Source organism: Eubalaena glacialis, chromosome 4 (assembly GCF_028564815.1).
Source record: "Eubalaena glacialis isolate mEubGla1 chromosome 4, mEubGla1.1.hap2.+ XY, whole genome shotgun sequence".
Taxonomy (NCBI): Eukaryota; Metazoa; Chordata; class Mammalia; order Artiodactyla; family Balaenidae; genus Eubalaena; species Eubalaena glacialis.
In genome coordinates this window covers 120642046-120667634 of record NC_083719.1, presented here as the reverse complement: position 1 = coordinate 120667634, position 25589 = coordinate 120642046, and the positions used below count along the sequence as shown (strand labels likewise).

The 25589-nt window shown below is 44.4% G+C and overlaps 1 protein-coding gene and 1 long non-coding RNA gene across 6 annotated transcripts in view; both read right to left on the bottom strand.

Annotated features, from left to right (window-relative positions):
• Window positions 1-387: 387 nt before the first annotated feature.
• Window positions 388-18211, bottom strand: LOC133091013 (uncharacterized). 2 transcript variants are annotated; one of them, XR_009700839.1, is made up of 3 exons: window positions 18123-18211; window positions 15623-15742; window positions 388-465 (listed from the first exon to the last, which is right to left on the bottom strand). It is a non-coding gene; the product is annotated as an uncharacterized LOC133091013 (long non-coding RNA). The 2 variants fall into 2 exon arrangements; XR_009700838.1 differs by having other exon boundaries at window positions 15623-15738; window positions 18123-18170.
• An 806-nt stretch (window positions 18212-19017) lies between these two features.
• The window catches only part of ARHGAP26 (Rho GTPase activating protein 26), a 496856-nt gene continuing 490284 nt past the window's right edge, over window positions 19018-25589 (bottom strand). For 2 of the 4 annotated variants that reach the window (XM_061189774.1, XM_061189775.1), the window contains exon 23: window positions 19018-24791. In XM_061189774.1, the coding sequence (XP_061045757.1) occupies window positions 24703-24791 (89 nt within the window). In that variant the 3' untranslated portion in view covers window positions 19018-24702. The remainder of the gene's footprint in view (window positions 24792-25589) is intronic. The other 2 variants (XM_061189777.1, XM_061189778.1) reach the window with 1 other exon arrangement.

Genomic DNA, 25589 nt, shown 5'->3' with positions numbered 1-25589 from the left:
TGGCACTTGGACCACGTCTTTGTTTCAAACACAGCTGAAGAGCTGGGTTGGAAAAGCAGAGATCTCACCAAATGCCTTGTACCGCTTCACACTGGCACATACCATCTTAAGATCAGGAGTTCTCAGAAGGGCTTTTGTGCATGAAAAGCTAGGAAACTGTCCCTAAAACAGTTTACGGACATCTCTGGATTAGGGGTCCACCAGCAGTTATAGTTTCACATATGTCAATGAGGGATAAGATTGAGACCCTAGACCCACCCCTCCCTGATCAAAGTTAGATGACTGTTTTGGAAACAATAAAATCCCCACTGCATTTCCCATCCCCCCACCCCCACCCCAAACATCTTTCCCTTTAGTCACTCTTACCCTGGGTTAGTTGTAAAACAAACAGAAAGGCTGCTCTCTCCATTTCTGCCTACGCCCTTAATTTGGTCCTGCTGGGCAGTGAACTGCTGAAACAAGTACCTTGACGAGAAAGAAGGGGTAGAGAAGGACAAAAGTACTGTGTTATTAGATTGATTTTCTGTTGGGCATTTGGCCCTAGACGACTGTTTATAAGCAAGGTCCGGTGTCTGAAGATCTGGGTTCAAACACCAGCTCCAGCAGTTACAGGCTTTGTGAGCTTGGACGAATCATTCTGTGCCTCAGTCTTCCCATCTGTAAAACGGAGCCCATCATACCAGCTTCACAGGGTGCTAAAGTGAAAGGGAGTCAAGTAAGTTCTCTCTTTAGTGTTCATGGATGACAGTTACCAGGTCAGATTACTGCCTGCCAAGTTCCTTTCCCACATCTCCACACTCATACAATCCAGCAACAGTGGCCCGTGGGGCACTCGCTGGGTCGTTGACCTGGTCAGCGGTCCTGCTCGAGCTCAACTCCAGACATCCTGGGTCTCAGACCTGTACTAATGTCTTTAATGGCTCCGAGCTACACTCATGTTTACCAGAAATACATAAATTAGGTAATTATGGCTGGCACAAAACAAAACAGGGACCCAGGAAGGTCAGGCTGACAGCACAGAGAAAAACTCCCCTCCAGCGCTGTTCCCGCCCTGGCCCCGGGGCAGAGGCCAGCAGGCCCTCATCTGTCAAGCGGGAAGCATCAGCTGGGCCTGAAGAGTTAGCAGCTGTTTTGCCTGGCTGTGGCCTCTCACCTCCACACAAACCTGGTTGCTTTCTTTTTTAACAATAAGGTAGAAGCAAGGTATTCTAAGTCCCTTCCCGGAAGGGAGGCATGAGCGCTCCATCCTGCAGCAAACAATCCTTTATTCATCCTGGAAGAATCTTCCAAACTCTTCCTGGGCCAGCAAATTCCCTGTAGAAGCCTTCTGCAGTGCAAGCAGCCAGTTGTCTTCAGAGGGAATTGTCTCCTTTATGGTTGAAGTCTGGAGTGGCCCGTGAGAGGAATGGTTTCTGTCCTACTTTGCTGGTCCCGACAGGATGCCCATGGGACAAGGCCCTTTCAGCAGCTCTGTTCTTCACAGAGGGAGCCTTCTTTTGAGTCACAGCTTAAATGTTGCCTCCTGCTTGGAGCTGTCCCTGACCCCACACACCCTTCTGGCACCATGAATGTCTCCTTCACAACTCTCACGGCTTTCGTTTTTGTTCATTTCTTTATTTGTGCACATTTGACGAATGCAAGTCATTTGTTCGTGGCTGTCTTCTCTACAGGGCTGTGAGGAGAGGAGGGGTCACATCTGTCTTAATCATACCTGTAACCCCAGGATTTAGCATTGCACCTGGGCCCCAGCGGGTGGGTGTTGAGTGGGTCTCACCCATGTCACTTCTTTGGGCTTCAGCTTCTCCAACAACAAAGGACAAGCTTCTGGATTACCTGATAATACTAAAAACCCTGTGATTCTGTGAGGAGAGGGCTACAAAGAGCCCGGACAAGTTCACCTCCATGAGTCAGGCTCCCACATATAAGCAAAACTGAGGGAGGGCTTACAAGTTTCCAGCTGGCAGTTATGTTCAATAGCTGTGCCATGCCGTTGTCGGATGACTGACTGCAGATGCCCTCACACCCTCAGCAAGGTTAGAGCCCTCATCGGAATGGGGATTCCTGGCCAAAATGCAACTGGAGGTTTAGCATGCCACAACAGCTGAACAGGAAGGGTACCAGGGAGAAAGAATAAAGGCGATTGGACCACACTAGGCCTGGTCTTCAGCTGAAGCATCTTCTTTTGTGTTTGGGGCTCTACCCTCCACCCTCCAGTCCCCCAAGCCTCTCACCCCTCCCCCCAGAGCCCTGGACTGAAAGCTCAGGCAGGCAGGAGTCCCTGGACCCAGCTCCAGTCTCTGGGCTCAGAGGGAGGAGATAGTCTTACTGCAGACTCAGAGAAGTGCCTGTCCATGGCACAGACTAAGGATGTCACTTCCAGTTGGGGGTTCACAAGTGCCAGTTTTAGAAAGGTCCTCCTCCCTCCTTCTGTGGGCTCTTTCTAGTCCTGTATTTCAACCCGAAAGGGATCCACTGTGGCAATTAGCTAATCAGATAAACCCCTCTTCTCTGCCTTTTCTCTTGGCAATTAAGAGCAGTTTACATGCATATTGAAATCAAAGTGCACTTACCCTTTGAATTGTGTAAGAATCTCTATTACAGCTACATTTGCATTCAAAGTGTGAAAGGACATGTTCAAGGACATTCAGGGAAAACTTGTTGTAATAGCAAAAGATTGAAAGGAGCTTAATGTCCATCACTAAGAGATGTTGAATAAATAAATAACTACATCCCCATGTGATGCAGCCCTACGTAGCCATTAAAAAGGAAGGTCTCTATGTATTGATATAGAAATAGTCCCAAGAATATTAAAGAAAGCAAGATGCAGAAGAGTGTTTAGAGCATGCTATCATTTACTTAAAAATCAGCATATACCTAAATGCGTGTTACATGTGTTGAATTATGTCATCCCCAAATTCTTACGTTGAGGACCTAACCCCCAGTACCTCCAAATGTGATCTTACTTGGAAGATAAGGTCTTTACAGAGGTAATTAATTAAAATAAGGTGATGAGATTGGACCCTAATTAAATATGACTGGTATCCCTATAAAAAGGTGATATTTGGACACACATGCACAGAGTGAGAACACCATGTGAACACAAAGGCAGAGATTGGGGTGATGCATCTACAAGCCAAGGAATGTCAAAGATCGCCAGCAAGACACCAGAAACTAGTAGAGAGGCATGGGACATACTCTCTTTCACAGACTTCAGAAGAAACCTACCCTACCAACACCTTGTTCTTAGACTTCTAGCCTGCAGCAGCCTTGGTAAGCTAATACAGCCTCTGTGTGTGTGTGTGTGGACAAAAACACACACAAAAAGCCCAATGATATGGGTTGCCTCCACGGAGGGAAATAGAGGCAGGAAAGAAAATTTTCACTTTTCTTTTATACCTTTTGAATTTTGGACTCAGTGTGTGTATGTATTACCTTCCGAGTTCCTCCAAGCTCCCCACCCCAACCCCCAATAAATCATTATATATACAAGCAAATAAAAGCAGCCTTCAGGAGACTACACTCCCCACCCAGAAAATAACCAAGTCTTCCCAATCTAACCTTCAGGTATCAATATGCTTTAATCTCTGGTGCCAAGTCCGACCGATTGTGAGGGTTCGTTTCTAGGAGTGCTGTCTTGACAATGATGCCGAAGCCCCTACTGGGCTCAGAGGAGGAGAATTCATCAATCAATTAGCATGTCTGCCCGGTGTAGGGAGGGACCGAGGGGCGGGAGCTACAAGCATCGGCCAGCCCTGACCTATCCCATTACTGGCCCAGGCTGGGAATTTCAGGTTGGTTTGGGAGTGTAGAGGGTAGTACACAAGGTAATACTCATCTTCATGTAATGGGAAGCCTTATTATTATGGAGATCTACTACAGTGTATGGGTCAGACAGGTGGCTCCAGAATATGTGACAGGATGACTCAGCTCATGTCTGAATCTGGGCCAACTGTGTGTGAAGAAATCCTTCTTCCTTTCTGGAGTAAATGGGCAGATGGATAGTCATTGTGTGAATCACAAAGCCCAAGGCCCCAAATGGTTGTGCAGATGGAGAAAAATGAGATCCCGTGCAGGAGGCGCCCATCTCCTCAGACTATGGGGTCTGCCCCCTGCATGTACTGCATCTGCCAGAATGCATGCACTCCAAGAGGCAGACCAAGCCCCCGGGGTGGAGGGGCGCAGAGTCTTGGCGTGACCGCAGGTACTGCCTGGACCTTGGCCACCTCCCAAAGTAGAAATGACTAGAAAGTTGGAACAAAACTCAGGGTGGAAGAAATTAGAACGAAGGCTGTTAAGTGAATGCCAGGGTCAGTCTAACCCTGCTTCTAAATATCATAGGAAAACATGACCATGTGTGCAAATGGACACCTCACATGTCAGCATTTTATGCTGTTTACATATTATTCTATCTCTGAGGGATAATAGCTAAAGCCTTTTAACAAGATCAGCTCTTTCTCTGATCCCATAGAAAGTAAATTACCCCAGCCAGCAAATCCAGGATACATTTTTTCTTTTTAATGGCCAGAGACATCCCCTCAGAGATCTGCTGAGAAGGCAGGAGATTAGGAAGACAGGTAAAGAAAGAATACCAGTTCACCTGGAAGAAGGTTGAGATAAAGGTGAATTTGGAGCCTTGAACTCTACCTTGCATAAGAACCAACATTCTAGTACTTAGGCAAGATTATAAAGCTACAGCAAAAGGGCGATGCTTCTAGGGCACAGTGGTGCTCTGTGGTACTTTAGGCACGTTATATATGTCTTTTCCCCAAGACAGGCAAGTTCAGCGCTGGGAGTACGGAAGTCAACAGCACAGAATCCTTGATCATGAAGAGGATGCAGTATAAACATAGAAACAACCAACGACAAGGCAGCCTCGCGGGTTATACTAACAAAGGCACGGAAAACATGCTCTGGGAGCAGAGAAGAGGGAGAGACAAGGAGACTTCCTTTCCAGAGAAGGTGACTTTTGAGCTGAGTTTGAAAGGTAAGTAGGGATCTTCTGGGTTAAAAAATGGAGGAGAAAGGAGAGTCCAAACAGAAGGAAGACCTCGTTCAAAGGCTCACTAGTGAATGAATAAGGAGGATTCAGGGAACCAGCAAGCAGCCTGGTATGCTGAAGGGCGGAGATTTGGGGAAAGATGAAGCTGGAGAGATGGGCTGAGCCTTGCATGCCCACTCGAGAGTCCACACTCCATCCCTGAGTCACTGGGGGAGCCAGCACATGCTTCACCATGGTGGGAGAATCATCACATTTCCTACTCCGGAGGTAACTTTGCCCTTAATGTGAAGAGTGGACCAGACTTGTGGGACCTGGTAGAAGGGAAACTAGGTAGGAGGCTGCTGAAATAGTCCAAGGGAGAGAGAGATCATAAAGACCTGAATGTCAACATGTGACATGAAGAGGGAGAATCAGGTCTGGGCCGTTTGGGATTTGGAATGGACAGGACCTTCCTAAAGGAACAGCTCAGGGGAGGATGATTTTGAGATTTCCAACTTGGCTTGTGACATCACCCAAAACAGAGGGCATAGGAGAAAGGGGGGCGAGGTGTCATTTTGGACATGCCGAGGCTGAGGTGCCTGCGGGTCGTCTAGCGATGTCCAGCAAGCAGGCAGAAATATGGGTGTGGAGCCCGGGAGAGAGGAGTCCGGAGGAATAACTTTCTTATGACACATTCCTGTTAAGCCTCCATTCCTGGGGTTTGGCTAAGGCCACTGTGGACAGATTGGTGGGGGGAGTGCTATTCTGAGATCCTGGGTGTAGAGTCTCCCAGTCCTAAGAGCGAGGCGGGTTTCTTCCTCTACCTCTGTGTGGGGACCAGAATTTGCACAGGCTCGTGTGCCTGGCAGAGAGTGGAAGTCAAACCATATTCCACTGTTCCGGGGGCCTAGCACTGAAGTTCCATCTTCAGCCACATGTTTTCCAGGTAAACTTCTCACACAAGATGAATTTCTTGCAGAATCACAGAAGTCTCCAGAACCCCAGGGCTCAGCTAGCAAACTGGAACCTTGAGATGGGAGAGGAAGAGGGAGGAAGAAGTTCTCTCCCCTCTGCCCCCACCCCCCCCCACCCCACCCCCCCCCGCCCCGCCATTCCCAGGAGCCCAGTAGGAACTGGAGTCAGAAGAAAATCAACACTAAAAGCAGTTGGTGATTGGTGTTATCAGAAGATGGCTGGCCAGGGCAGGTAAAGGAGAAGGAAAGAAGTTCCAGCATATTTTAATGGAATGGCTCTGATTCTAGGTAATTTCAGAATAACATCATAATAACATTAGTTTATACCTGAAGATGTGTCAGGATGCATGAGCATAAAAGCTATGTCATTTGCATTATCTCACTTACTAAACACCATCCCTGCGAGTTTGGCTCTGTATTAAAGTTATTACCCCCATTTTGTGGATGAGGAAAATTGGAGGCATAGAGGTTTAATGACCTACCCCAAATTGTCTATCTGATAAGTGGTGTATCTGAGTTTTGGAAGCAGTCTGTCTGACTCCAGAGGTGCCCTCTTAACCACAAAGCCACAGGCTCCCCAGCATATGTGTGTAATTGATGTATTTTATGGCACTCTGTGTTGCTAAAAGCACTGCCACATATTTATGTCCTCCAAATTGACAGCGACGGGGCCAAGACTAAACTTTTAACTTGAAATGGCTTTCTATGGAGTTCACTGGGGCTGGAAGGGAGACCCAGGATTTGGTACACTGCTGTCCCTTCCAGGCATACGAGCCTGAGACATAGCATCAGTCAACCCCACTGGCCTCCACCTTATGCAGGATGCACTTCATAAAACCTGCATTTCCTATAAGACCACACAGGGACCCCAATCCTTGGACCACAGCTGCCAAGAGGAACTGAAACAAAGTGAGTCACAGAAGGCAGATGGAGAGTCACATTTTGTACTGCAAACCCAAAAACGCACTCTCTAGCAAATCCTCATGTTGGTTTTGTACTCATTTTCCTCTTGGCTTCTAAACTCTTTAGACTACACTGAGAGTTTCATTATTGTTGTTAATTGATTAACAATAGAAACAGCTATCAGTTACTTTGTGCGCTGGATATTTAAAAAAAAAAAAAAACCCACATAATTTCAGACTTACAAAATGTTGCTAAAATAGTGAAGAATTCCTGGACACCCTTTCCCCCCACACCTCAAATGTTAGCATTTGCTATATTTACTTTATCTATCAATCATTTTTTTCTTTTACCATTTAAGATGTTGTAGATCCAATGCCCTTTATCCCTCAGTACTTGTGTACATTTCCAAAAAGTCTGCCTACAAATCCTGCCTCTCAAAACCACAATGCAATTATCTAAATCATATTAACACTGATGCAATACATTAGTTACCTAATCAATAAACCTTACTCAGATGTCACCAAGTGTCCCTGTAATGTTCTTTTTAGCCCAAGAAAATCCACGATTAGGTGTTGCATTCCCTTTGTCACGTGTCTTGACATCTGGAACAATTCCTGAATCCTTCTATTTCATGACATTGACATTTTTGAAAGGAACACACCTCCGTTTGGTTTGTCTTCCTCATGGTGAGATTCAGGTTATGTACTTTTTTTAGGAATTCCACTGAAGACATGATGAGTTCTTCTCAATGCCGCACAGAAGAGACATGCTGGCAATTAGTCCTAGTAAAAGTAGTGTCCGCTGGTTTTCTCCACTGTAAAGTCACTCTTTTATCCTTGTGATCAATGGGTCTCTTGTGAGGAGATACTCTGAGACTAGGCAAATATCCTGTGATGAATCATCCATTGATGATTCTCGACTGACTCAAATACTGTTATGGTTGCCAAATGGTGGCATTTTAATTCAGTCATTCCTTCTACCATCATGAGTTGGCGCTCATCTGTAAGGAGGAGCTTTCTTGTACGCCTTATTTATTTATATTGGCATGGACTCATGAACTCTTACTTTATTCAGTTTGTTATAATTCTTTACTACCATCTTTTATTTTGACACTCAAATTGTCCCAATGTCTGCCAGGTACTTTATGTAAGATATTTCATATAATTCTCAAAGCAACTCTATGTAGTGGGGATTATGATTATCTCTATTTTGCAGACAAAGAAGTTGAAACTCAGAGAGATTAACTTTTGTAATGTTTAATTGGTGGAGTTTCCAAATTTTGATGCCAAATGCTTGATATATATGTACATATACAGGTATATGAATTTCCCCCCCAATCCTCCTGATGTCCCTGCCATATAGGAATTATCCCCTCCCCTCCCATTTTAAGATGGGAAAATAGGCTCAGAGAGGTTAAGTAATCAGTCACAAAAGCTGTGATGAGAATTCGGAGGCCTATTTGAAGTCCTATGCTGTTTTTCAGCAGACCACGTTGCCCCTTTAAGCTGTTTTTCCTTTTGCAGATGGGATCCATAAGCATCTAGTCTTATTTAATTCTACTCAGGACAGAGGAGGTAAAACTGTGGCTTTTTTACTCATAGCCTGCATTTGTAACTATTTTTGCTTTGGCTAAAAGCTACCCTGATTCTAATCAGCACCAAAGCTAGGAGGTTGTGGTGATTTAGATCTTGCCAGAATCTTTGGTGCTCTTGGAAGTTCATGGCAATTGAGTTACTAAAAAATTTAATCTCTCAAGGTGAATGTGTTCATTCCAGTTTTTAAGGAAGACTTTGGTGAGGTCGTTCATCATATAGTCACCCTTGGATTTATTGTCTATGTAAATATGGACTTTTCCATTACTACTCTTGTGTTAATCACAGCACAGTGAAGAAACTTCTCATTCATGAATCTGTAGGCCAAGGAGAGTTGCTAATAGCTACCTAAGGAGAACCCAGACATTTTTGATATTTAATTGAAAAGGAAATGCATGTATTAAAGCATCAATCATGTCCAGCTTTGACCCCAGGTGACCTCAAAATGAGGTTTGAGGACCACCAGACTTACAATCACCCCAGATGCTCATTACAAACACAGAGTCTGTTACTCTAGGAGGTGGATCGAAAAAGATCTTGCTGTGATTTATGTCAAAGAGTGTTCTGCCTATGTTCTCCTCTAAGAGTTTTATAGTGTCCAGCCTTACATTTAGGTATTTGATCCATTTTGAGTTTATTTCTGTGTATGGTGTTAGAGGATATTCTAATTTCATTCTTTTACATGTAGCTGTCGAGTTTTCCCAGTGCCATTTGTTGAAGAGACTGTCTTTTCTTCATTGTATATTCTTACCTCCCTTGTCATAGATTAATTGACCATAGGTAAGTGGGTTTATTTCTGGGCATTCTATCCTGCTCCATTGATCTATATTTCTGTTTTTGTGCCAGTACTATACTGTTTTGATTACTGTAGCTTTGTAGTGTAGTCTGAAGTCAGGGAGCCTGATTCTTCCAGCTCTGTTTTCAAATGGGACCTAATTAAACTTAAAAGCTTTTGCACAGCAAAGGAAACCATAAAGCCCACAGAATAGGAAAAAATATTTGCAAACAAAGCAACTGACAAGGGATTAATCTCCAAAATATATAAACAGCTCATGTAGCTCTATGTCAAAAAAACAAACACCCCAATCAAAAAATGGGCAGAAGATCTAAATAGACATTTCTCCAAAGAAGACAAACAGATGGCCAAAAAGCACAAGAAAAGATGCTCAACATCACTAATTATCAGAGAAATGCAAATCAAAACTACGATGAGGTATCACCTCACACCAGTCAGAATGGCCATCATCAAAACGTCTACAAACAATAAATGCTCAAGAGGGTGTGGAGAAAAGGGAACCCTCCTACACTGTTAATGGGAATGTAAATTGGTACAGCCTCTGTGGAGAGCAGTATGGATGTTCCTTAAAAAACTAAAAATAGAACTACCATGTGATCCAGCAATCCCACTCCTGGGCATATATCTGGAGGAAACCATAATCCGAAAAGATACACGCACCCCAATGTTCATTGCAGCATTATTTACAATAGCCAAGACACGGAAGGAACCTAAATGTCCATCGACAGAGGAATGGATAAAGAAGATGTGGTACATATATACAATGGAATATTAATCAGTCATAACAAAGAATGAAATAATGCCATTTGCAGCAACATGGATGGACCTAGAGATTACCATGCTAAGAGAAGTAAGTCAGAGAAAGACAAATATCATATGATATCACTCATATGTGGAATCTAGTTTAAAAATGATATACATGAACTTATTTACAAAACAGAAACAGACTTACAGGTTTTGAAAACAAACTTATGGTTACCAAAGGGGAAACGTGGGGGGAAGGGATAAATTAGGAGCTTGGGATTGACATACACACAGTACTATATGTAAGATAGATAACCAACAAGGACTACTGTATAGCACAAGAAACTCTACCCAATATTCTGTAATAACCTATATGGGAAAAGAATCTGAAAATGAATGAATATATGTGTAACTGAATCACGTTGCCATATACCTGAAACTAACACAACATTGTAAACCAGCTATACTCCAATAAAATTATAAAAACGACAACAACAACAACACAAACACAGAGTCTGGGGCTATGTCCCAGACCCATTGAATCAAAATTCTTCAGTTTTAGCAAGCTTCCCAGAGACCCCTGGTGCTCACTAAAGTGGAAACGGATGCTAGGGCCTCTGACCCAGCGTTGTTCCTGCGGACTCACAATGATGCTGGCTTTATACCAGCAAAGTCAGCCTTTAGGCTACTTGACCTCTGCCTTGCCTCTTGCCCACAGCAGTTATCAAGGGAAGGGTAATTCACCAGTTTCACTGCCCTTGGGGAATGAGCCTGGGGTGGGCTCCCATCTCCTCCCTCCTGCAGGAAGCAGGCAGCAGAGGGAATGCATCATCCCTCAAGTACTCTGATCAACATCAAGAGTTCTCATCTTCTAAGGGCAACTTCCCTTGGAGATCAAATTTGCAGGAGTGAAAATCTAATTGACCTACATCATGTGTTTAAGCCAAGCCATGTGAGTCACAGGACACTGCATTCTGACAAGTTATGGCTTTGGTGTCTGCCCAGGTGTGTTCGTTTTGGCCATGACTGGAGACGAAAGTGGGGAGAAACGCATGATATGCAGGGCTGTCCTTTACGGGGGCAATGGGCAGAGCCCACACAGCCCTAGGTGCTTCCCAAGACTGGTAGACTGGACACACTAATGAATATGAAACAATGCAACAAACATCTAGAAACTGCCAACTTTTTCCAAGGTATTGAAGAAGTCCATATTGTAATACTATATTATTGATTTTTGAGGATGGCAAATTTTATAAAGTACATTAGTAAGTGTCATTTCATTTAATGGAAACAACCTTAGAAGCATTCTTAGGTCCATTTTACAGATGAGGACACTGACACTCAGAGAACATAAGTGATTACCTCAAGGTCCAGCTGTTTGGAAATGGCAGAACCAGACTTCATGTCAGGTTTTCTGACTCCAAATCCAGTGCTCTTTCCTCCTGGGAAAGGATCAGACAATCAAGGGGGAGAAAGGACTGCACAGAAACCACTCTGAAGCTTTGTCTAGAGCTTAGGACTTCAGTTGTAAGTGAAAGAATTCAATTCCAACTTTGGAGCAAAATGAGAGTTCATTGGCTTATGTAACAGAAGAGCTCAGGTACATCTGGACTCGACACGGAGTGCTGGTATTCTTTTTTATTTATTTTATTTTTGTTTTTTGATTGTAGTTGATTTACAATGTTGTGCTAATTTCTGCTGTACAGCAAAGTGATTCAGTTATACATATATATACACATTCTTTCTGTTTTTAGTATCCTTTTCCATCATGGTTAATCATAGGCTATTGAATATAGTTCCCTGTGCTATACAGTAAGACCTTGTTGTTTATCCATTCTATATATAATAGCTTACATCTGCTAACCCCAAACTCCCACTCCATCCCTCTCCCAACCCCCCTCCCCTTTGGCAACCACAAGTCTGTTCCCTATGCCTGTGAGTCTGTTTCTGTTTCATAGACAGGTTCATTTGTGTCATATTTCAGATCCCACATATAAGTGATATCATGTGGTATTTGTCTTTCTCTTTCTGGCTCCACTTAGTATGATAATCTCTAGTTGCATCCATGTTGCTGCAAATGGCATTATTTCATTCTTTTTTATGGCTGAGTAGTATTCCATTGTATACATGTACCACATCTTTATCCATTCATCTGTCATGGACCTTTAGGTTGTCTCCATGTCTTGGCTACTGTGAACAGGGAGTGCTGGTATCGAGTGCTGGTATCGTCTCTCTTGGCACCACTTCGAGGCTTTCCAATTCGTAGGCAGACTTCCCCAACAAGGAGACAAGAGGGCCGCCAGCAGTCCTCACAGCTTCAAATCCAGAAAGAGAAAGTCTCTCATCACGACATTCTAAGAAATCCAGAAGTTGGTTTTCAGACTTCATTAGGTCCTGGGCCCATTCCTGGATCAACCCATTACTTTGGCTGGATGGATTTGATGATCTCATAGGTCTGGCTAGGGTCACAGGTTCACCACTGGATCCAGGGTAGGTTGGTGTCAGTCTACCCAAAATCCTGGGACCTGAGAGTAAGGGAGGGGTGGCTCCCCAGAGAAAAACTGAGGTGCTGTTAGCAGAAGAAGGGGTAATGGCTGCCAAACAGGCAGAAAACAACAGCTATTCCCCTTGGGGTGGAAAAGATGAAGAGCATTTGAGCCTGAGAGAACCCCGGGGGGCACAAGTGGGAGACAGCACCTCGCACTTGGGTGTGGACAGAGTAGGTGCCCAATAAATATTGATAAATGAATGAATGAATGTTGGTTCAGACCGTTGTAAAATAATGAAGAGTGGGGGCCTCTGGGGCATAGGATACATAAAGGAACATTGGAGAAAAGATGCTGGGGCCATACTGAGAAGCACCCTGTGTGCCATGCTGCTTTTTTTCAGGCCGTGAGAGCTTCTGAAGGTTTTTTGATCAGGGGTGTGCCATGGTCAAAATTTGGAGGAGAAAAAAAACCTTGAAAATTTTAAAGTGCTATACTAAGTGAGAGCATTATCTTCTGTGGGCCAGGAGTGCCCTGCTTGCCTGTGAAGCTTTTCCTGTAAGATGTGGAATCCCTTTATCTGAAAGTCCTTGAGACAAGAAAACTGTGAGCACGTCATGGGGAAGAGTAGCAGCAGGCTATCCAAGTCTGATTAGATACACCCGCACCCTTTCAGGGCCTCCAAGTATATAGTCCCACCCAGATGAAGGTGAAGGTCTGAACTCCAAGACACTGGAGTTTCTCAGACTCACATTTGTGGGATGGTTGAACAGGTCTGGGTGCAGCCCTCAGGGTGTGTGAACATCTTTCTTAACCAAGGAGCACTTGATGCCATGCAATTCCATGTCACGATTAGGCGTGATTTATGGGCATTCTCTATCACAACTGACTGGGGGTCCTTGACGAGAATTCCAGGGTGAAATGTCTCAACACTAATGTACCCCCGGGATGAGCCAAATCATCAAGCAACGACTTGTATCAACTGGGGTTGGAAGTGTATGGGCAGAGGGCTCTGAACGACACGATTCCTCCCTATTCTTATGAGCAGTCATGGCTGCTTCTGGTCCAGAATGGAGAACAAATGTCAGAATTATTTAAAAAAAAAAAAGCTGTGCTTGCTGAGTTCAGGCATCAAGGCTCCTCTTTTGCTGAACTCATTCCAGGAGTGATCACACTAGAGCAGTGCTTGCCCATTTTATATCGCAATGAATATTTCAGATCTTCTGCTTGCTTTCTGAAGCAACTTTTCTAAGAGGTGCACTACTAAAATCTCAACAAATAAATACTCAACATAAAGTATGAGGTCTCTCAAATAAAGAGAAGTAGCAGACAGAGTTCATGCTAAGAAGTCATTTGAGGATGGGGGGGAGGGGACGGCACTTACCATGCTTCCCTGATATGACAAATTCCCCTGCTGTGACCTGGATACCTTGTCCCAGGATGAAGCCCTGGCACTGTGGATTTCACTAGGTCCTGAACCAACCAATCACTTTGGTTGGGTGGATGTGATGATCTCATAGCCCCAACCAGGGTCACAGGTTCACCACTGAATCAAGGATGGATGCGAGCCCACCCAACCCCATGGAACCTGAGGGTGGGGCTCCCCAAAGAAAAACTGAGGTGCTGTTAGCAGAAGAAGGGGTACTGGCTGCCAAACAGGCAAAAACAACAAGGATTCCCTCCTCCCAATAAAGGGTGAGGGAAGTGAAGGACATCTGAGGGCTGGAGCTCCTGAAACCTTCCCCAGAGTTGGGACAGTGTGGGAGTTAAGAGCATCTGCCCGCTGGGGTTGAATTTCTGCTCTGTTACTCATTAGCTCAGTGACTTTGAACAGGTTACCCAACCTAATATTTGGCTTCCTCCTCTGCAGGATAGGGTACCAACAGTACCTATTTCATAGGATTGATCTGCGGATTAAATGAGATGATGCACGTAAGGCAATTAGCATAATGGAAGTGCTCCATAAATGAAACTGACTAGGTCACTGTCATCTTGACATGCAACATTCAGCCCCACTCCCTGGAGAAGACCTGGGTGAGAGCCTCACTCTATAAGCAGACCCTAGTGGAAGTCAGATGTTTTCTGTGTCCTAAAAGCACCAACCCACTGTCTGCTTTGAGTTCTCATGCTCTTTCCTCAAGCTCTGAATTTTTAAGATCTCATGAAGCTCAAGAGGGGGGTTAAAATGCCAAAATTCTCTATTTTGGAGCATTAATAGATCACGCTAGAAACACTGGCTCTCCCACAAGAAGACACATGCTTGTGGGATTTCTCTGGCAGTCCCATAACAGCCTGAAGGTCTGTCGTCGGCAGCTGGATTGGGGTGGGGAAAGGGACCGTTTTCAAATTGTTAAATTTTTAAAAATTTGCACATTATATATCGCTAGCCAGAAAAACATGGCTGAGCCCTCTGCAGGGACTGCCTCCTTGCTGTGTCCTCAAGGATGCTGGAACTGGCCAAAGATTGCAGCTGGAGTCCCTGGGGCTGCCTAGAGAACCAGGAGTGTCTGCACAGAGCTCCAGAAGCGGGGAGCTTTTCTCCCAAGATGAGGGAGCAAAGGGCTCCTTGGAGAAAAGAAAGTTTTTAATCAAAAAACTGCCTGCTCTTACTCCAGCCACTGTAAAACCAAGCTGTTTGTCAGAAATTGTACTTTCTGAAGGGCTCACTACTGCAAAGGCCGTAAGGAGGTGGTTGATATAGTTCCAAGGAGGGAGGAGGCTGATGTGGGGGATTGAAGAACCAAGTCAAAAATGGAAGGAAAAACTTCCACCCAATTAAAAAAGTTTACGCATTTATGTAAAATCACGTGTGTATATCTATAAAGAAAATTTTTTAAAAAATGTAAGAGCATATGGGCTCTAGAAGCAGACAGACCTATGTTGGAATTTGTTTCACCACTTCTTAGCTTGTGTGACCTCCCTGATCCTCAGTTTCCTCATCTATGAAATTATAGTATTTCCTTCACATGTTTTGAGGATTCAGTGAGTTAAGGCATGTATAGTAGTGTCTGGTACCTAGTAAGATAGTGATAAATGTTAGCTGATATTGTCATTTATTGAGAGAAGACAGAAGGCTAAAGGCTAAGGGAGTAGGGGTACAATTCTCAGAAAGACCTTATTTCCTCATGTTCCAATCATAGTGAACTCACCTCTCTTTCTTTCTCTTTCTCTCTTTCCCCTTCATGCCTCAGTCCTTGCTGTCCTTGTGCTCTCTCCATCTTTCAAGATCTCCAGTGTCACTTCTTTGTGAAGCTTTCTCTGGTACCTGCCTCCCAAAGAGAAAGGATCAATCTTCCCTGGAGCCCGGGACTACCCACCACACACAGAAAATGTAGCAAATTGCACATGGTAAACTCTGGTTCTTGTAGACTTGCCATCACCGAGGCCAACTGTGAGTTCCCTGGGGACAGAGATCATGTCTTATACTTCCTGGTTTAAACAGCTCCTGGCACACAAGAGGTCATCACGAAGTGTTTGCTGAATGGAAGCATGAAAACAGAGGGTGACTGCTCTAAAAAGATGATGGCTCCACTCTTAAGGAAAAACAGAAAGGAAATGGACAGAAGCTGCATCCTGGGAAACTTCAGTTAGACACAAAGAATTCCCTTGGTGAGAGTGTTAGATGCCAGACCAAGTTCCCATGGGACAGTGTGGAATTTCCTTTAAGGGTCTTGAAAAAGGAATACTTCTTATTTTGTGGGTGATTCTGATGTGGGTTTGCTTGAAGGCAGGTCTCCAGCCTGGTTTGAAGTTCATAAAACCACCCATAAGTAATTTAGATGACAGAGAAGGGTCTGGGCTCTTGGTCAGCTGGCCATCCAGATGGTTTCTTGCGCCAAGTGCTAGCGAGGAGGCTGGGAAAGAATGTGGCTGTGTGTGCCTGAATGGAGGCTGGGAAGTCTCTCCCACAAGCCTGAATCCCGGGACGCGAGTGAATAGAGTAGCTTGTCAAGGACCACAACGTCATCACCGTGTGTTCAAGCACCCATGTCTAATGATCCAATTTCTTTCTTTCAACTGGAAGTGTAGAGGAAGACAGGAAGGAGGGACTGGAGTCCAGAGTAGTGCTGGACCACCTCCTGTCACATGGTCAGCCCCCCAGGGGCCATCTGGCCCCTGTCACATGCCAGGCCCTGTCCTGATGGAGGTATTAAGAGGGCGACATAAAATGTCAAACATTTGATGACAAATAATGAGTTAATTATAGGTAGAAAGTACTATGAAAGGGCAAAATGGTGTGATCAGGAGAAAAGGTGGAAAAAGAAAGATCGTTCCCCTTCACTATCATTCCTCCACCTAACACAGGCAAGGCAAGCATTACTCTCCCACATCTCTTTCACAGATAAACGTTCAGAAAAGGCAGAAAAACATTTAATAATTGAAAAAAAAAGTCTTTCCAATAATCCACGCCCCCAAATGCAAAAAGGACATACAGTCACTGTGTCAAGAGGAACCTTTTAGTTTTAGGGTACACACAAGACCAAGAGGTCACCAAATGTGATTTGGTGCCTAGAGAAAGGACCTATGAATTCAAGTTTTGACTAAATTTGCTGGTTGGTCTTGGGAAGGCATATCAGCTACCTGGGTTTTAGCAAACAGACCCTGGGGCAGGCCTCCTGGGGTCAATGTCACAATACACAGTGTGACAGTTGTTGCCAAGTGCTGTGGGATAGAGTGAGTCAAGGCTTTGATCATTTCAGCCGAAAACCATCCTGCTTTGGTCCCCACTGGCTGACACCGGCCAGGTAACCAGGTAACACAGGGTGGCGGTTGTGAAGGATGCAGCCTGGCTGGGTACGGCTGCAGGCTCTCCCATGCGCTGAGCCTCACCCACCCCGAGCAGGAACCACGTTGGTTAGAGGCTCCCTTGGCTGCTGTGCAGGCTGAACTCAGGCAATCCTGACTAGCCCAGCACAGTTAATTAGCTGCAGCTTACCATAGTGCTATTAAAAGCAGGGCGAGCCAAAGACACTGTCACATCTGGGTAAGAAAGACGTGTGGTATTCGAGCAGAGGTTGAGAAAGAATTGAGAAAAGAAGGAATGAAAACCCTGATTTAATTCCCCAAAGAGCAAATGTGTTTGAGGTCTGAGAAAATCTTTCATTTACGTGATTTCAAGTGTCAATCAAGTCCATGTCTAACCAAGGTGCTCTTAGGACCAATCATGCGGCCGGAGCTAATAAGCGAAAAACACCAAACCAACCACATGATGTGACACAATTTGAGCTCTGCTCTGGCTGCTAAAAGCAACAAGAGAATGAAAACCTTTCCCATTAGAAAAACCGTAAGAGTAGAAGTGATGGGGGAGTGATGGGGAGTCTGGTGGAAAGGGCAAGGACATAGATAAGATACAAATCCATACATACATTTCATTCTCCACATGATGGGCATCAGTTACACACGTGTGCCACTCAGAAGGTCTCACCTAGGTACCGTATGACCCCACACATCTGTGATGCTTCAGATGCTGGGACAATTTTCCAGCACAGGGTGTAAGCTCGGTGAAGGCAGAGGTGCTGTGAATCCGTGCTGTTCATAGGGGTAAACCAGCCCTTATTAAGTGGCAAACGAGGACAGTATAAACAGTTCACATGTGACCCACATATTCAATTAGTCACCCCTCAGAACGAGGTACCAGGGGATACTCACTCGCCTTCTGCTTGCCCAGGGCAAGCTTCTGGAGCCAGAAGCCTTGCCCTCCATCCCCAGAGTCCAGGCTCCCCTGCCCTCTCCTTCTGGCTCCTCTGTTCTCACAGCAGAAGCTGGGAGTGAATTGTAAACCTGGGTCCCAGGCTGCAACTCAGGATGTACCTGGAGGGGATATGATGAATGAGACAACTCAATAACATGAGCTGGCCTGGGACAGCATGTTACAAGTGACTGATTTACAACCCTGGGGGACACGCCCAGCTGTGTGGTGGGACTATCTGTATTTTGGCTCTTTGATTATTCCATCCTGTGTTAATGAAGTTCCAGAAAATGGTTGATTTGACAATCAAATTTAGGAAGAATAAAATATGTATTGTAGGAGATAAAGTCAGAAACATTCATTGGAATGTGACTCTTTGGGGCTTAACTGTTTAACATGCATGACAGCTTCTCCTCAAGTTCACGAGCAGTTGACCTCTCCCTAAAGGAAACCAGAGCTCCCCAGAGCACATCAGAAATCAGCACTGTGGTTGTCACCAGTGACCTCAGGAGCCCAGACTTGTGATCTTTGATCATGGTCTTTGCTTATTTGAAAAAAATATTAAAATATGCATCATGTCAAAACTTTATCAGAAACTCAAGAAACAAACATACCACCAAATGGAAAAGTCATTTAATTCAAAAATCATACTTCCACTAGTTTCACAGGGATTGTCACATAAACCAATCAAAAGTAAGAAAGCCAAGTTTCAGAGGCCACCCAACAGAAACTGTATTTTCTTTACAGATATGCTTAGTGACACAAAAGCACATTTTTTTTCTTTTCAAGCCTGAACATGGCAAAACTGTTTTATGAATAACAGGGAAAAAGTTCTATTCTAGTCACAAGTTACTTTTTAATTACTAAATAGGATTCTACACACCAGTCGATATTCAATACTGAATCGAAGTTTAAAACAGTGCATTTATGTTTTTCAAAAAAAAACATTAAAGTGCCATTTTTAAGTACTTTATTGATATTATATCACACAGCACTTTATAATATACTCAAAGGTAGCCTAAGTTGTGAATTAAACATGCAAATATTTTCTTCTCCAAAACATGGACAAAATGTCTTTTAGAGTGCTTGTGAACACTAGCCTACTATGAACCACTAATTGTTTATGAGTTTGATCTTTTTTTCAACATGACTCTTAATAAGTTAATAAGGAATATAGCTATAGATAGTAATCATCTGATAAATATGAACAAAGTTTTCAAATGGCACTTAAGTTACATCTTTGATCATTCTGATAGTCAATCAACAGCCTCTCTTGTTTCTCTGATTCTCAAACTTCAAATCTTAAAGGCTGTCAAGGCTCAGCAACTGCCAGCTTATGTGGGTTTCTAGAAGACAGTCTGTATCTTTACATATGTAAATGTGAGCTGTACACATACATACACAAACACATACTAATACGTATACACTTAAGAATCATCAGATGAACCTCTTTTCACAGGTTCAAGGTTGACCCTGGCATCTGGATACCCAAGGAAGCGGCGTGTAGGGTCTGTTTGGACAATTTTGTAGAAATGGTTGACGTAGAAATGATTGATGTCAAATGTCTTGGCCTCTCCAGGTAATTCTGACACTTTATCACTATTCTTGGTCCTCACTGACTACACTAAATAGAATTTTGATGTAATAGTAATTCCTATACTTACACGGGTCCAGGACTGTGCTAAGCCTTTGCTCTCTAAGGCATTCTGCCTTGAAAAATGTTTTCATCTTGTAGCGTCCTGTAAAACTTCTGTAAAAAAATTAGCTGTGAACTTTTTATGTGATAGATTTTCCCCCCTATTAAGAACTATATTTATCTCTCTTTAAAAAAATCCGAAGTTCTTCAGTATGGTTTGCCTTTCTCTTTCTGCTCTTAGCATTACTTTATACCCAATCCTTTTTCTCCTAAGAATACAAGTGCTTCCATTAGGAGATCACATTTTAGCCAGGGTTGGCTCTGAATGACGTCTGAATTCTCTGTATGGCCTCTCCCTGTGCTTTGGGAAGCCCTTTAGTTAGACAAGTACTGTAGGCGGTGAAAGGAAACAAGCTAATTATGACTTGGTGGAGTCTGGTCTCAGGCATGCTGTAGGTTTGTGCAAGGTCCATTATTCTATGGCTGTTGTCATTTGGAGGCTACATTTAAAGAAAAGTGGTTCAGCACCCAGCACACCAGCCTGGTTGCCAAACACATCTGAGCATGATAAGATACATTTTTTAAACGCCGGCACAGGGTGTGTGAGAGGACACCCAGTTGACTTAGATGTGGGGCAGGGCTGTCTAGGTAAATGATTACTGTCAAGTTTGCCAGTCATGACAGATTAACTCCCTAGACAGTATACCCAGGACATTCCTTTTAAAGTCAGGTAGCTAAGTGGCTGTTTAGTTTCTTCAGGGCTGGCTACCTACTTGGGTAACACGGTTGCTCATAAAACATTCGATGCTAGGGCGAACTGTGAGTGCCATGATGGCCACTGTTGTACCTGGGAGTCCTGGGTCTATAAAACTGGGGGGGTCCAGACTTGCTTCTTTTGGAAACAGAAGCCAGAGGATGAAAGGTGCCAAAAGACCGTCATGAGTAGTTGATCATGTTATGTTCAGTCGATTATTTCTGTCTCCCTACTCCACAATCATGGATGTTTTTAGAGTCTATACAGTCAAGACAGAGCTTTTGGTGTGACAGGGGTTGCTGTTTTCAAGAGACACAAACTCTGATGGTAGAAGGACTTCCCTTTGAGCTACAGGTATGGCACACATAACTGCAGAGTCCTGGCAAACAGTGAAATCACCCTGTCACTAGCATGACTCTGTGTTGCTAATGTCGGTTGGCCAATACCTGATTGTTCATTTATTCTCTTTCTCTTTGCCTTTCTATCCAAAAAGCACTCAGCAAGAGGACATGAACTGGAATTATGTTGAAAAAACAAACAAACAAACCCCAGTTTGGTGTGACAGAAGAAAACACACATTGGCTGTAGAAATACTAAAACACTAAGCTAAAAACTGGCTCCAATCCTAGGATACAAAGGCCGGCAGTGCTATACAGGGTCCATCCCTCTATGTTCAGATTTGAAAACAGAAGAGAATATCATCAGTCTTGAGCAAGTCAGGACTTTACTTGCCTGGAGGGTGGGGGAAGAATGTGAAACTAGTTGTCTTCTCAAGGCATGGCATTCTGTAACTATAGAACTCTGTTGAGTACCTGGAGGAGGTGTGAGAGACTGATCTTGATGCCCCCAAAAGACTCAGGCTATGTCTGCCTACCTGATCCCAGGGCCTTCCAAAAGCAACACGAGGCTCCTGGGAAAGCTCAGGGATTTTGGTCAATAGTATTCCACTCTGATACCCAGTTCACTCTCCTAATCTGCCCTAAGATTCCCTATTCCAGAAGACAGAGTTAGAGGTGGGGAGTAAAGATAGTGGAGGGTAAAACCCATTTTCAGCCTTCAAGTTCCTTCTTATTTGTCGGCTCATATTCTGAACAGTGTCTCCAGTTCTGTAGATGATGGGGAGGAGGGGAGCCTGGCCAGGGAAAGGGAAGCAGAGTAGCCATCTGTCAGGGACCAGCACGGCCCAGAGAAGCTGGGAAGGGGTCTACCTAAAATTCCCATTGGTAGTAGCTCCATTTCCCTCAGCTTTGGATCAGAGCCAAATGGGGAGGGAGGCACATGCTTCCAAGTGGTCAAGCTGGGGCCAAGTGTTGGCAGGTAAGCTTCGGAGGAACTCCCAAAGCCAGGGCCTGGGACTTCTGGCCGTCCCCACATTAGCTCTAGTTAAGGTTCCAATGGGGCAGGTGGTGATTTAAAACGTCCAATGTGTTAAAAGCATTATGTTGCACTCTTTCTATTTGGAAAGCAGAGTGGTATAGAGTGTGCTTGTCCCTCTAGCCCCTTTGAACAGGTCCCCAGGCTGTTCAAAGTCCACAGGGAGTAGGTATAGCCTGCTCATACGTGCCCTTTCTTCTTGGGTTTTCAATGATAGCTTTCCTGAGTCCTATCTTGGTCTTCTCCAGTCTTAATTCTTGTTCCCTGATTCAGTGGTGGTGTCTCGCTCACTGCTGGGTGAGCTCCTGGAGCTCATCCTTGAGCTGATGGAATGAATCACAATGACAAACTCCTATTAACTTTAAGGTCATCTAGAAAGCTATAACAGCACAATCTCCACCCCTCTTTGAGGGTTTTTCTTTGTCTTATTTTGGAGCTATAGGGAATCTGAGATGAATAAACATGTTTAGGGAAAGGGGAAGAAGCAGCATGTCAAGAACTAAAGATCCTAAGAAGCCAGTTTTTCTTGGAACTTAGACACACACATTTGCAAACTAGCTTGGACTCGTTTATAAAGCCTTAGAAGATGCACAGAAGAGTAAGATACAAGGAGCATGCAATTATCCCATCTTCTGTCCTGGTACCTTGGGGTACCAAGAAATACACCTGAGAAGAAAAATGAAAAGAAAAAAAAACAAATCTAACCCCTGGCCTCACCTGTTTAAATCCTGAGCTTCATCTTACTACTGGGTAGGAGTTCTCGGAAAAGTTCATTGCCTGAAGATGTTCCTTCCATCTCCAAATCCAAAGCCCAAGAAATGCTCAAAAAACCACATCTGGATAAAGAAGACTGAACACCATTAACGTGTCATGCCCACCAACAAGAGCCAGCAGAGTGTGTGGAAATATCTTCTCCTTCTTCAAGGCCAGAGAAGGGATGATCTTGACTCTCTTCGACCTTGTGTCCCCTCTCTCCCTCGTATACACACCTGTTCAGCAATCAAAGCTTAAATGTGTGAAGCAACTAACTTACAGAATATCAAATATAAAACTTTGCCATATAGTATTTCAAATCACTCTATTTACATGTTTATCTTTTCAAAAAAAAATGTAAAAGATACAGTAATTCAACACAATTCAAGTTTTTCTTTTCCTCTTTAAAGTTCCCTCAAGAGGAATTCCAGAAGCAGGACATACTCTGGAACAATGCCACCATCCCGAGGGGCTCCTGTCCTGGAGAGCTTGACAGTCCCTCACTTCGGAGTTTGCCTGCCCAGAATCACTCTTGCAAGGACATTCAAGTGTGGAAATACTGGGACTCTCTTCTTTGGAAGCCAAGTGAATTTGAAATGTCCAGGCCAAACCTCCCTACCCAAGGCAGTCTTCCACGTGACCCAGCCCCTTCTGGACCAGCAAATTCTCTTTCTCAGAAGGTACCCATACCACCTTCCATGCCCCAACCTTCTGGCATCCTCCTAAATCACAATGGCTTATGATATTAGTCTCATGCCTCAAAAGCCTGAGAAACAATTCCCTTTTTCTGAGTGGCAGTGAACATGTATGTCCTTTTAAACTAGAGGCCATGGGGTTAGTCCAGGAATCATGCCTGAAAACCGCCAGGGCACCAGTGCTGAGCAGCCCAGGGCACTGCCAGGGGGCTAGTCAGTGAAGGGCTACAGGCAGGCAAGGACAGGGGAAGGGACAGGTGAATGGGAGGGAATGAGTCAGAGGGAGGGTATTCCCCTTTGGGAGGCAGCATGTTGCCCTCTAGAAAGCAGACACTAGTTGCATGGAAGAACAGAAATATTAAGCCTGTATGTAATTTAATCTCAAGAGGTTACTAGAGTTTGTTCCAAATATATCCTGGTGCTGCTGAAATTCATCAGAAAGGGAGCAGTTCCCAGCTGCTATTCTATCTGCCCCCAAGTAGACCTTGATCTTCGGCTTCAGGTCGTTGGAAAACCATTCAAAAAACGGCCAAAAAGCAGGGAGAAAAAAATACGTCATGCGAAGAGTGTGTTATTTTCTGGTTTGGTTTTAGAGTAGGTTGGGTTGCCGTGGTTACGAGGCAACGGCAGCCCTCGGTGGCAGAGAAGTTCCTAGCTTGGGAGGGGGGCCGTGGGGGTGTGTGTGCTCCCCTGCATGAGAGGACTGGACAGAATTCTGCTGGTGCTGGGCCAGTGGCTGCTTGAGAGATGGTGAGAGATTGGATCTTATGTAAACAGCGCCATAACCCTTCTCTATACTGCATGCAAACAAACAGACCCAGCCGCCTATAGCACGGCAGGTCTCAAGTATTTAGAGGTGGGGTAGAGAGAGTGTCTACTGTAAACAATAGCTGTGGATCCAGACTGGGTCTCAGGCCACTGCCCAGCCCTGTCAGAGCCAGCTATACTGCAAGCTCCTGGGGACTGCTTATATCTCACTTACTTCCTTTTTCAGAAGGTTGGGGTTTGGATGACTACTGAAACAAAATGAGCACACCCCACGTAGGGTGCTAAATGAGAGAAATGGCTTTGTAAGCCTTTCTTGTTATCAAAATCAAACGGCCTCCTCCGCTGATTTACTTCTGTTTCTTGCAGTATCACCGCACGTCAGCTGAGATGATCATGGGGATGGGTGACACCAGAGTTCACAGAAACATTCGTGTTGACAGGTAGCAGCAGAGTCAGTCACCCTGCACTTCTCAGCGGCGAAGAGCAATGGCCCACAACACTGGAATCAGCAGTTGTCATGGACACCATGAAAAGCTCAGCAGTTCTGCCAGGGCCCATGGTTAGAGGAACTCCACGTAGTTCTCGGGGATGAGGCCCGTCTTTCCATTCAGAGTCCCCTCCAACCAGCCAGGCTCCTGAGATGGATGCACTGTACAGGAAGCGGGAAGAGAGCGACAAGAAATGACGTTACAGGTAGGGTAGGAGGTGGATGTGTACTGTGCGTGTGTGAAGGAAGTTTAGAGATTGGGTGCAGTCGCTCGTTAAGTTACATAATTCTCGGATTTGTTTAAACCAGAGTTTCTCAACCCACTGGGGGACCTGGTGAAGGTCATTCTGAACGTTCTCCATAATTAAAAGGGGAAGAGACACAGGCATTCAAAATTCTGCATACAATTTTAGGAGTTTCACGGACTTTCTGAAGTTCCTGGTTTAAACTGTAAAGAAGTAACAGATTTCTGCATTTTAGTTTAGAGGTCACAGTTATGATATCCCACGTATATATTTACCTAGGTATCCATCCATCCAGCCCTGTACTCATTTACCTACCCAGTGTTGACTATGTACCAGATAAAGTACCTATGGAGGACTGCTAAGAACTAGTCCTTAAAGACATGTAGCTCCTAATCATGCATTTTACTTCCCTCCGAATCCATACCCTCTGCTTCTAATTTCCTTGTAAATTCCCTCTGCATTTTTGTTTTGTTTTGTTTTGTATTATATAGTCTTCAAATAGCCCTCTCGTGGTTCCAACCATACCCTTCTTTAGTTTTCTTTCCTGTTCTCTGGAGTTTTCCTCCTTCCTATATACGAGTCTGAAAGCTGTCTTCTCCCTCTCTCTATTGCAATTTAAAAAATTTCTACCCTTTTGATTTTTCCATATCCAAAGAATTCATACCCAATGTTCTGTGATGTCACAAGCCATCTCCATGGAAACTACTGTGATACT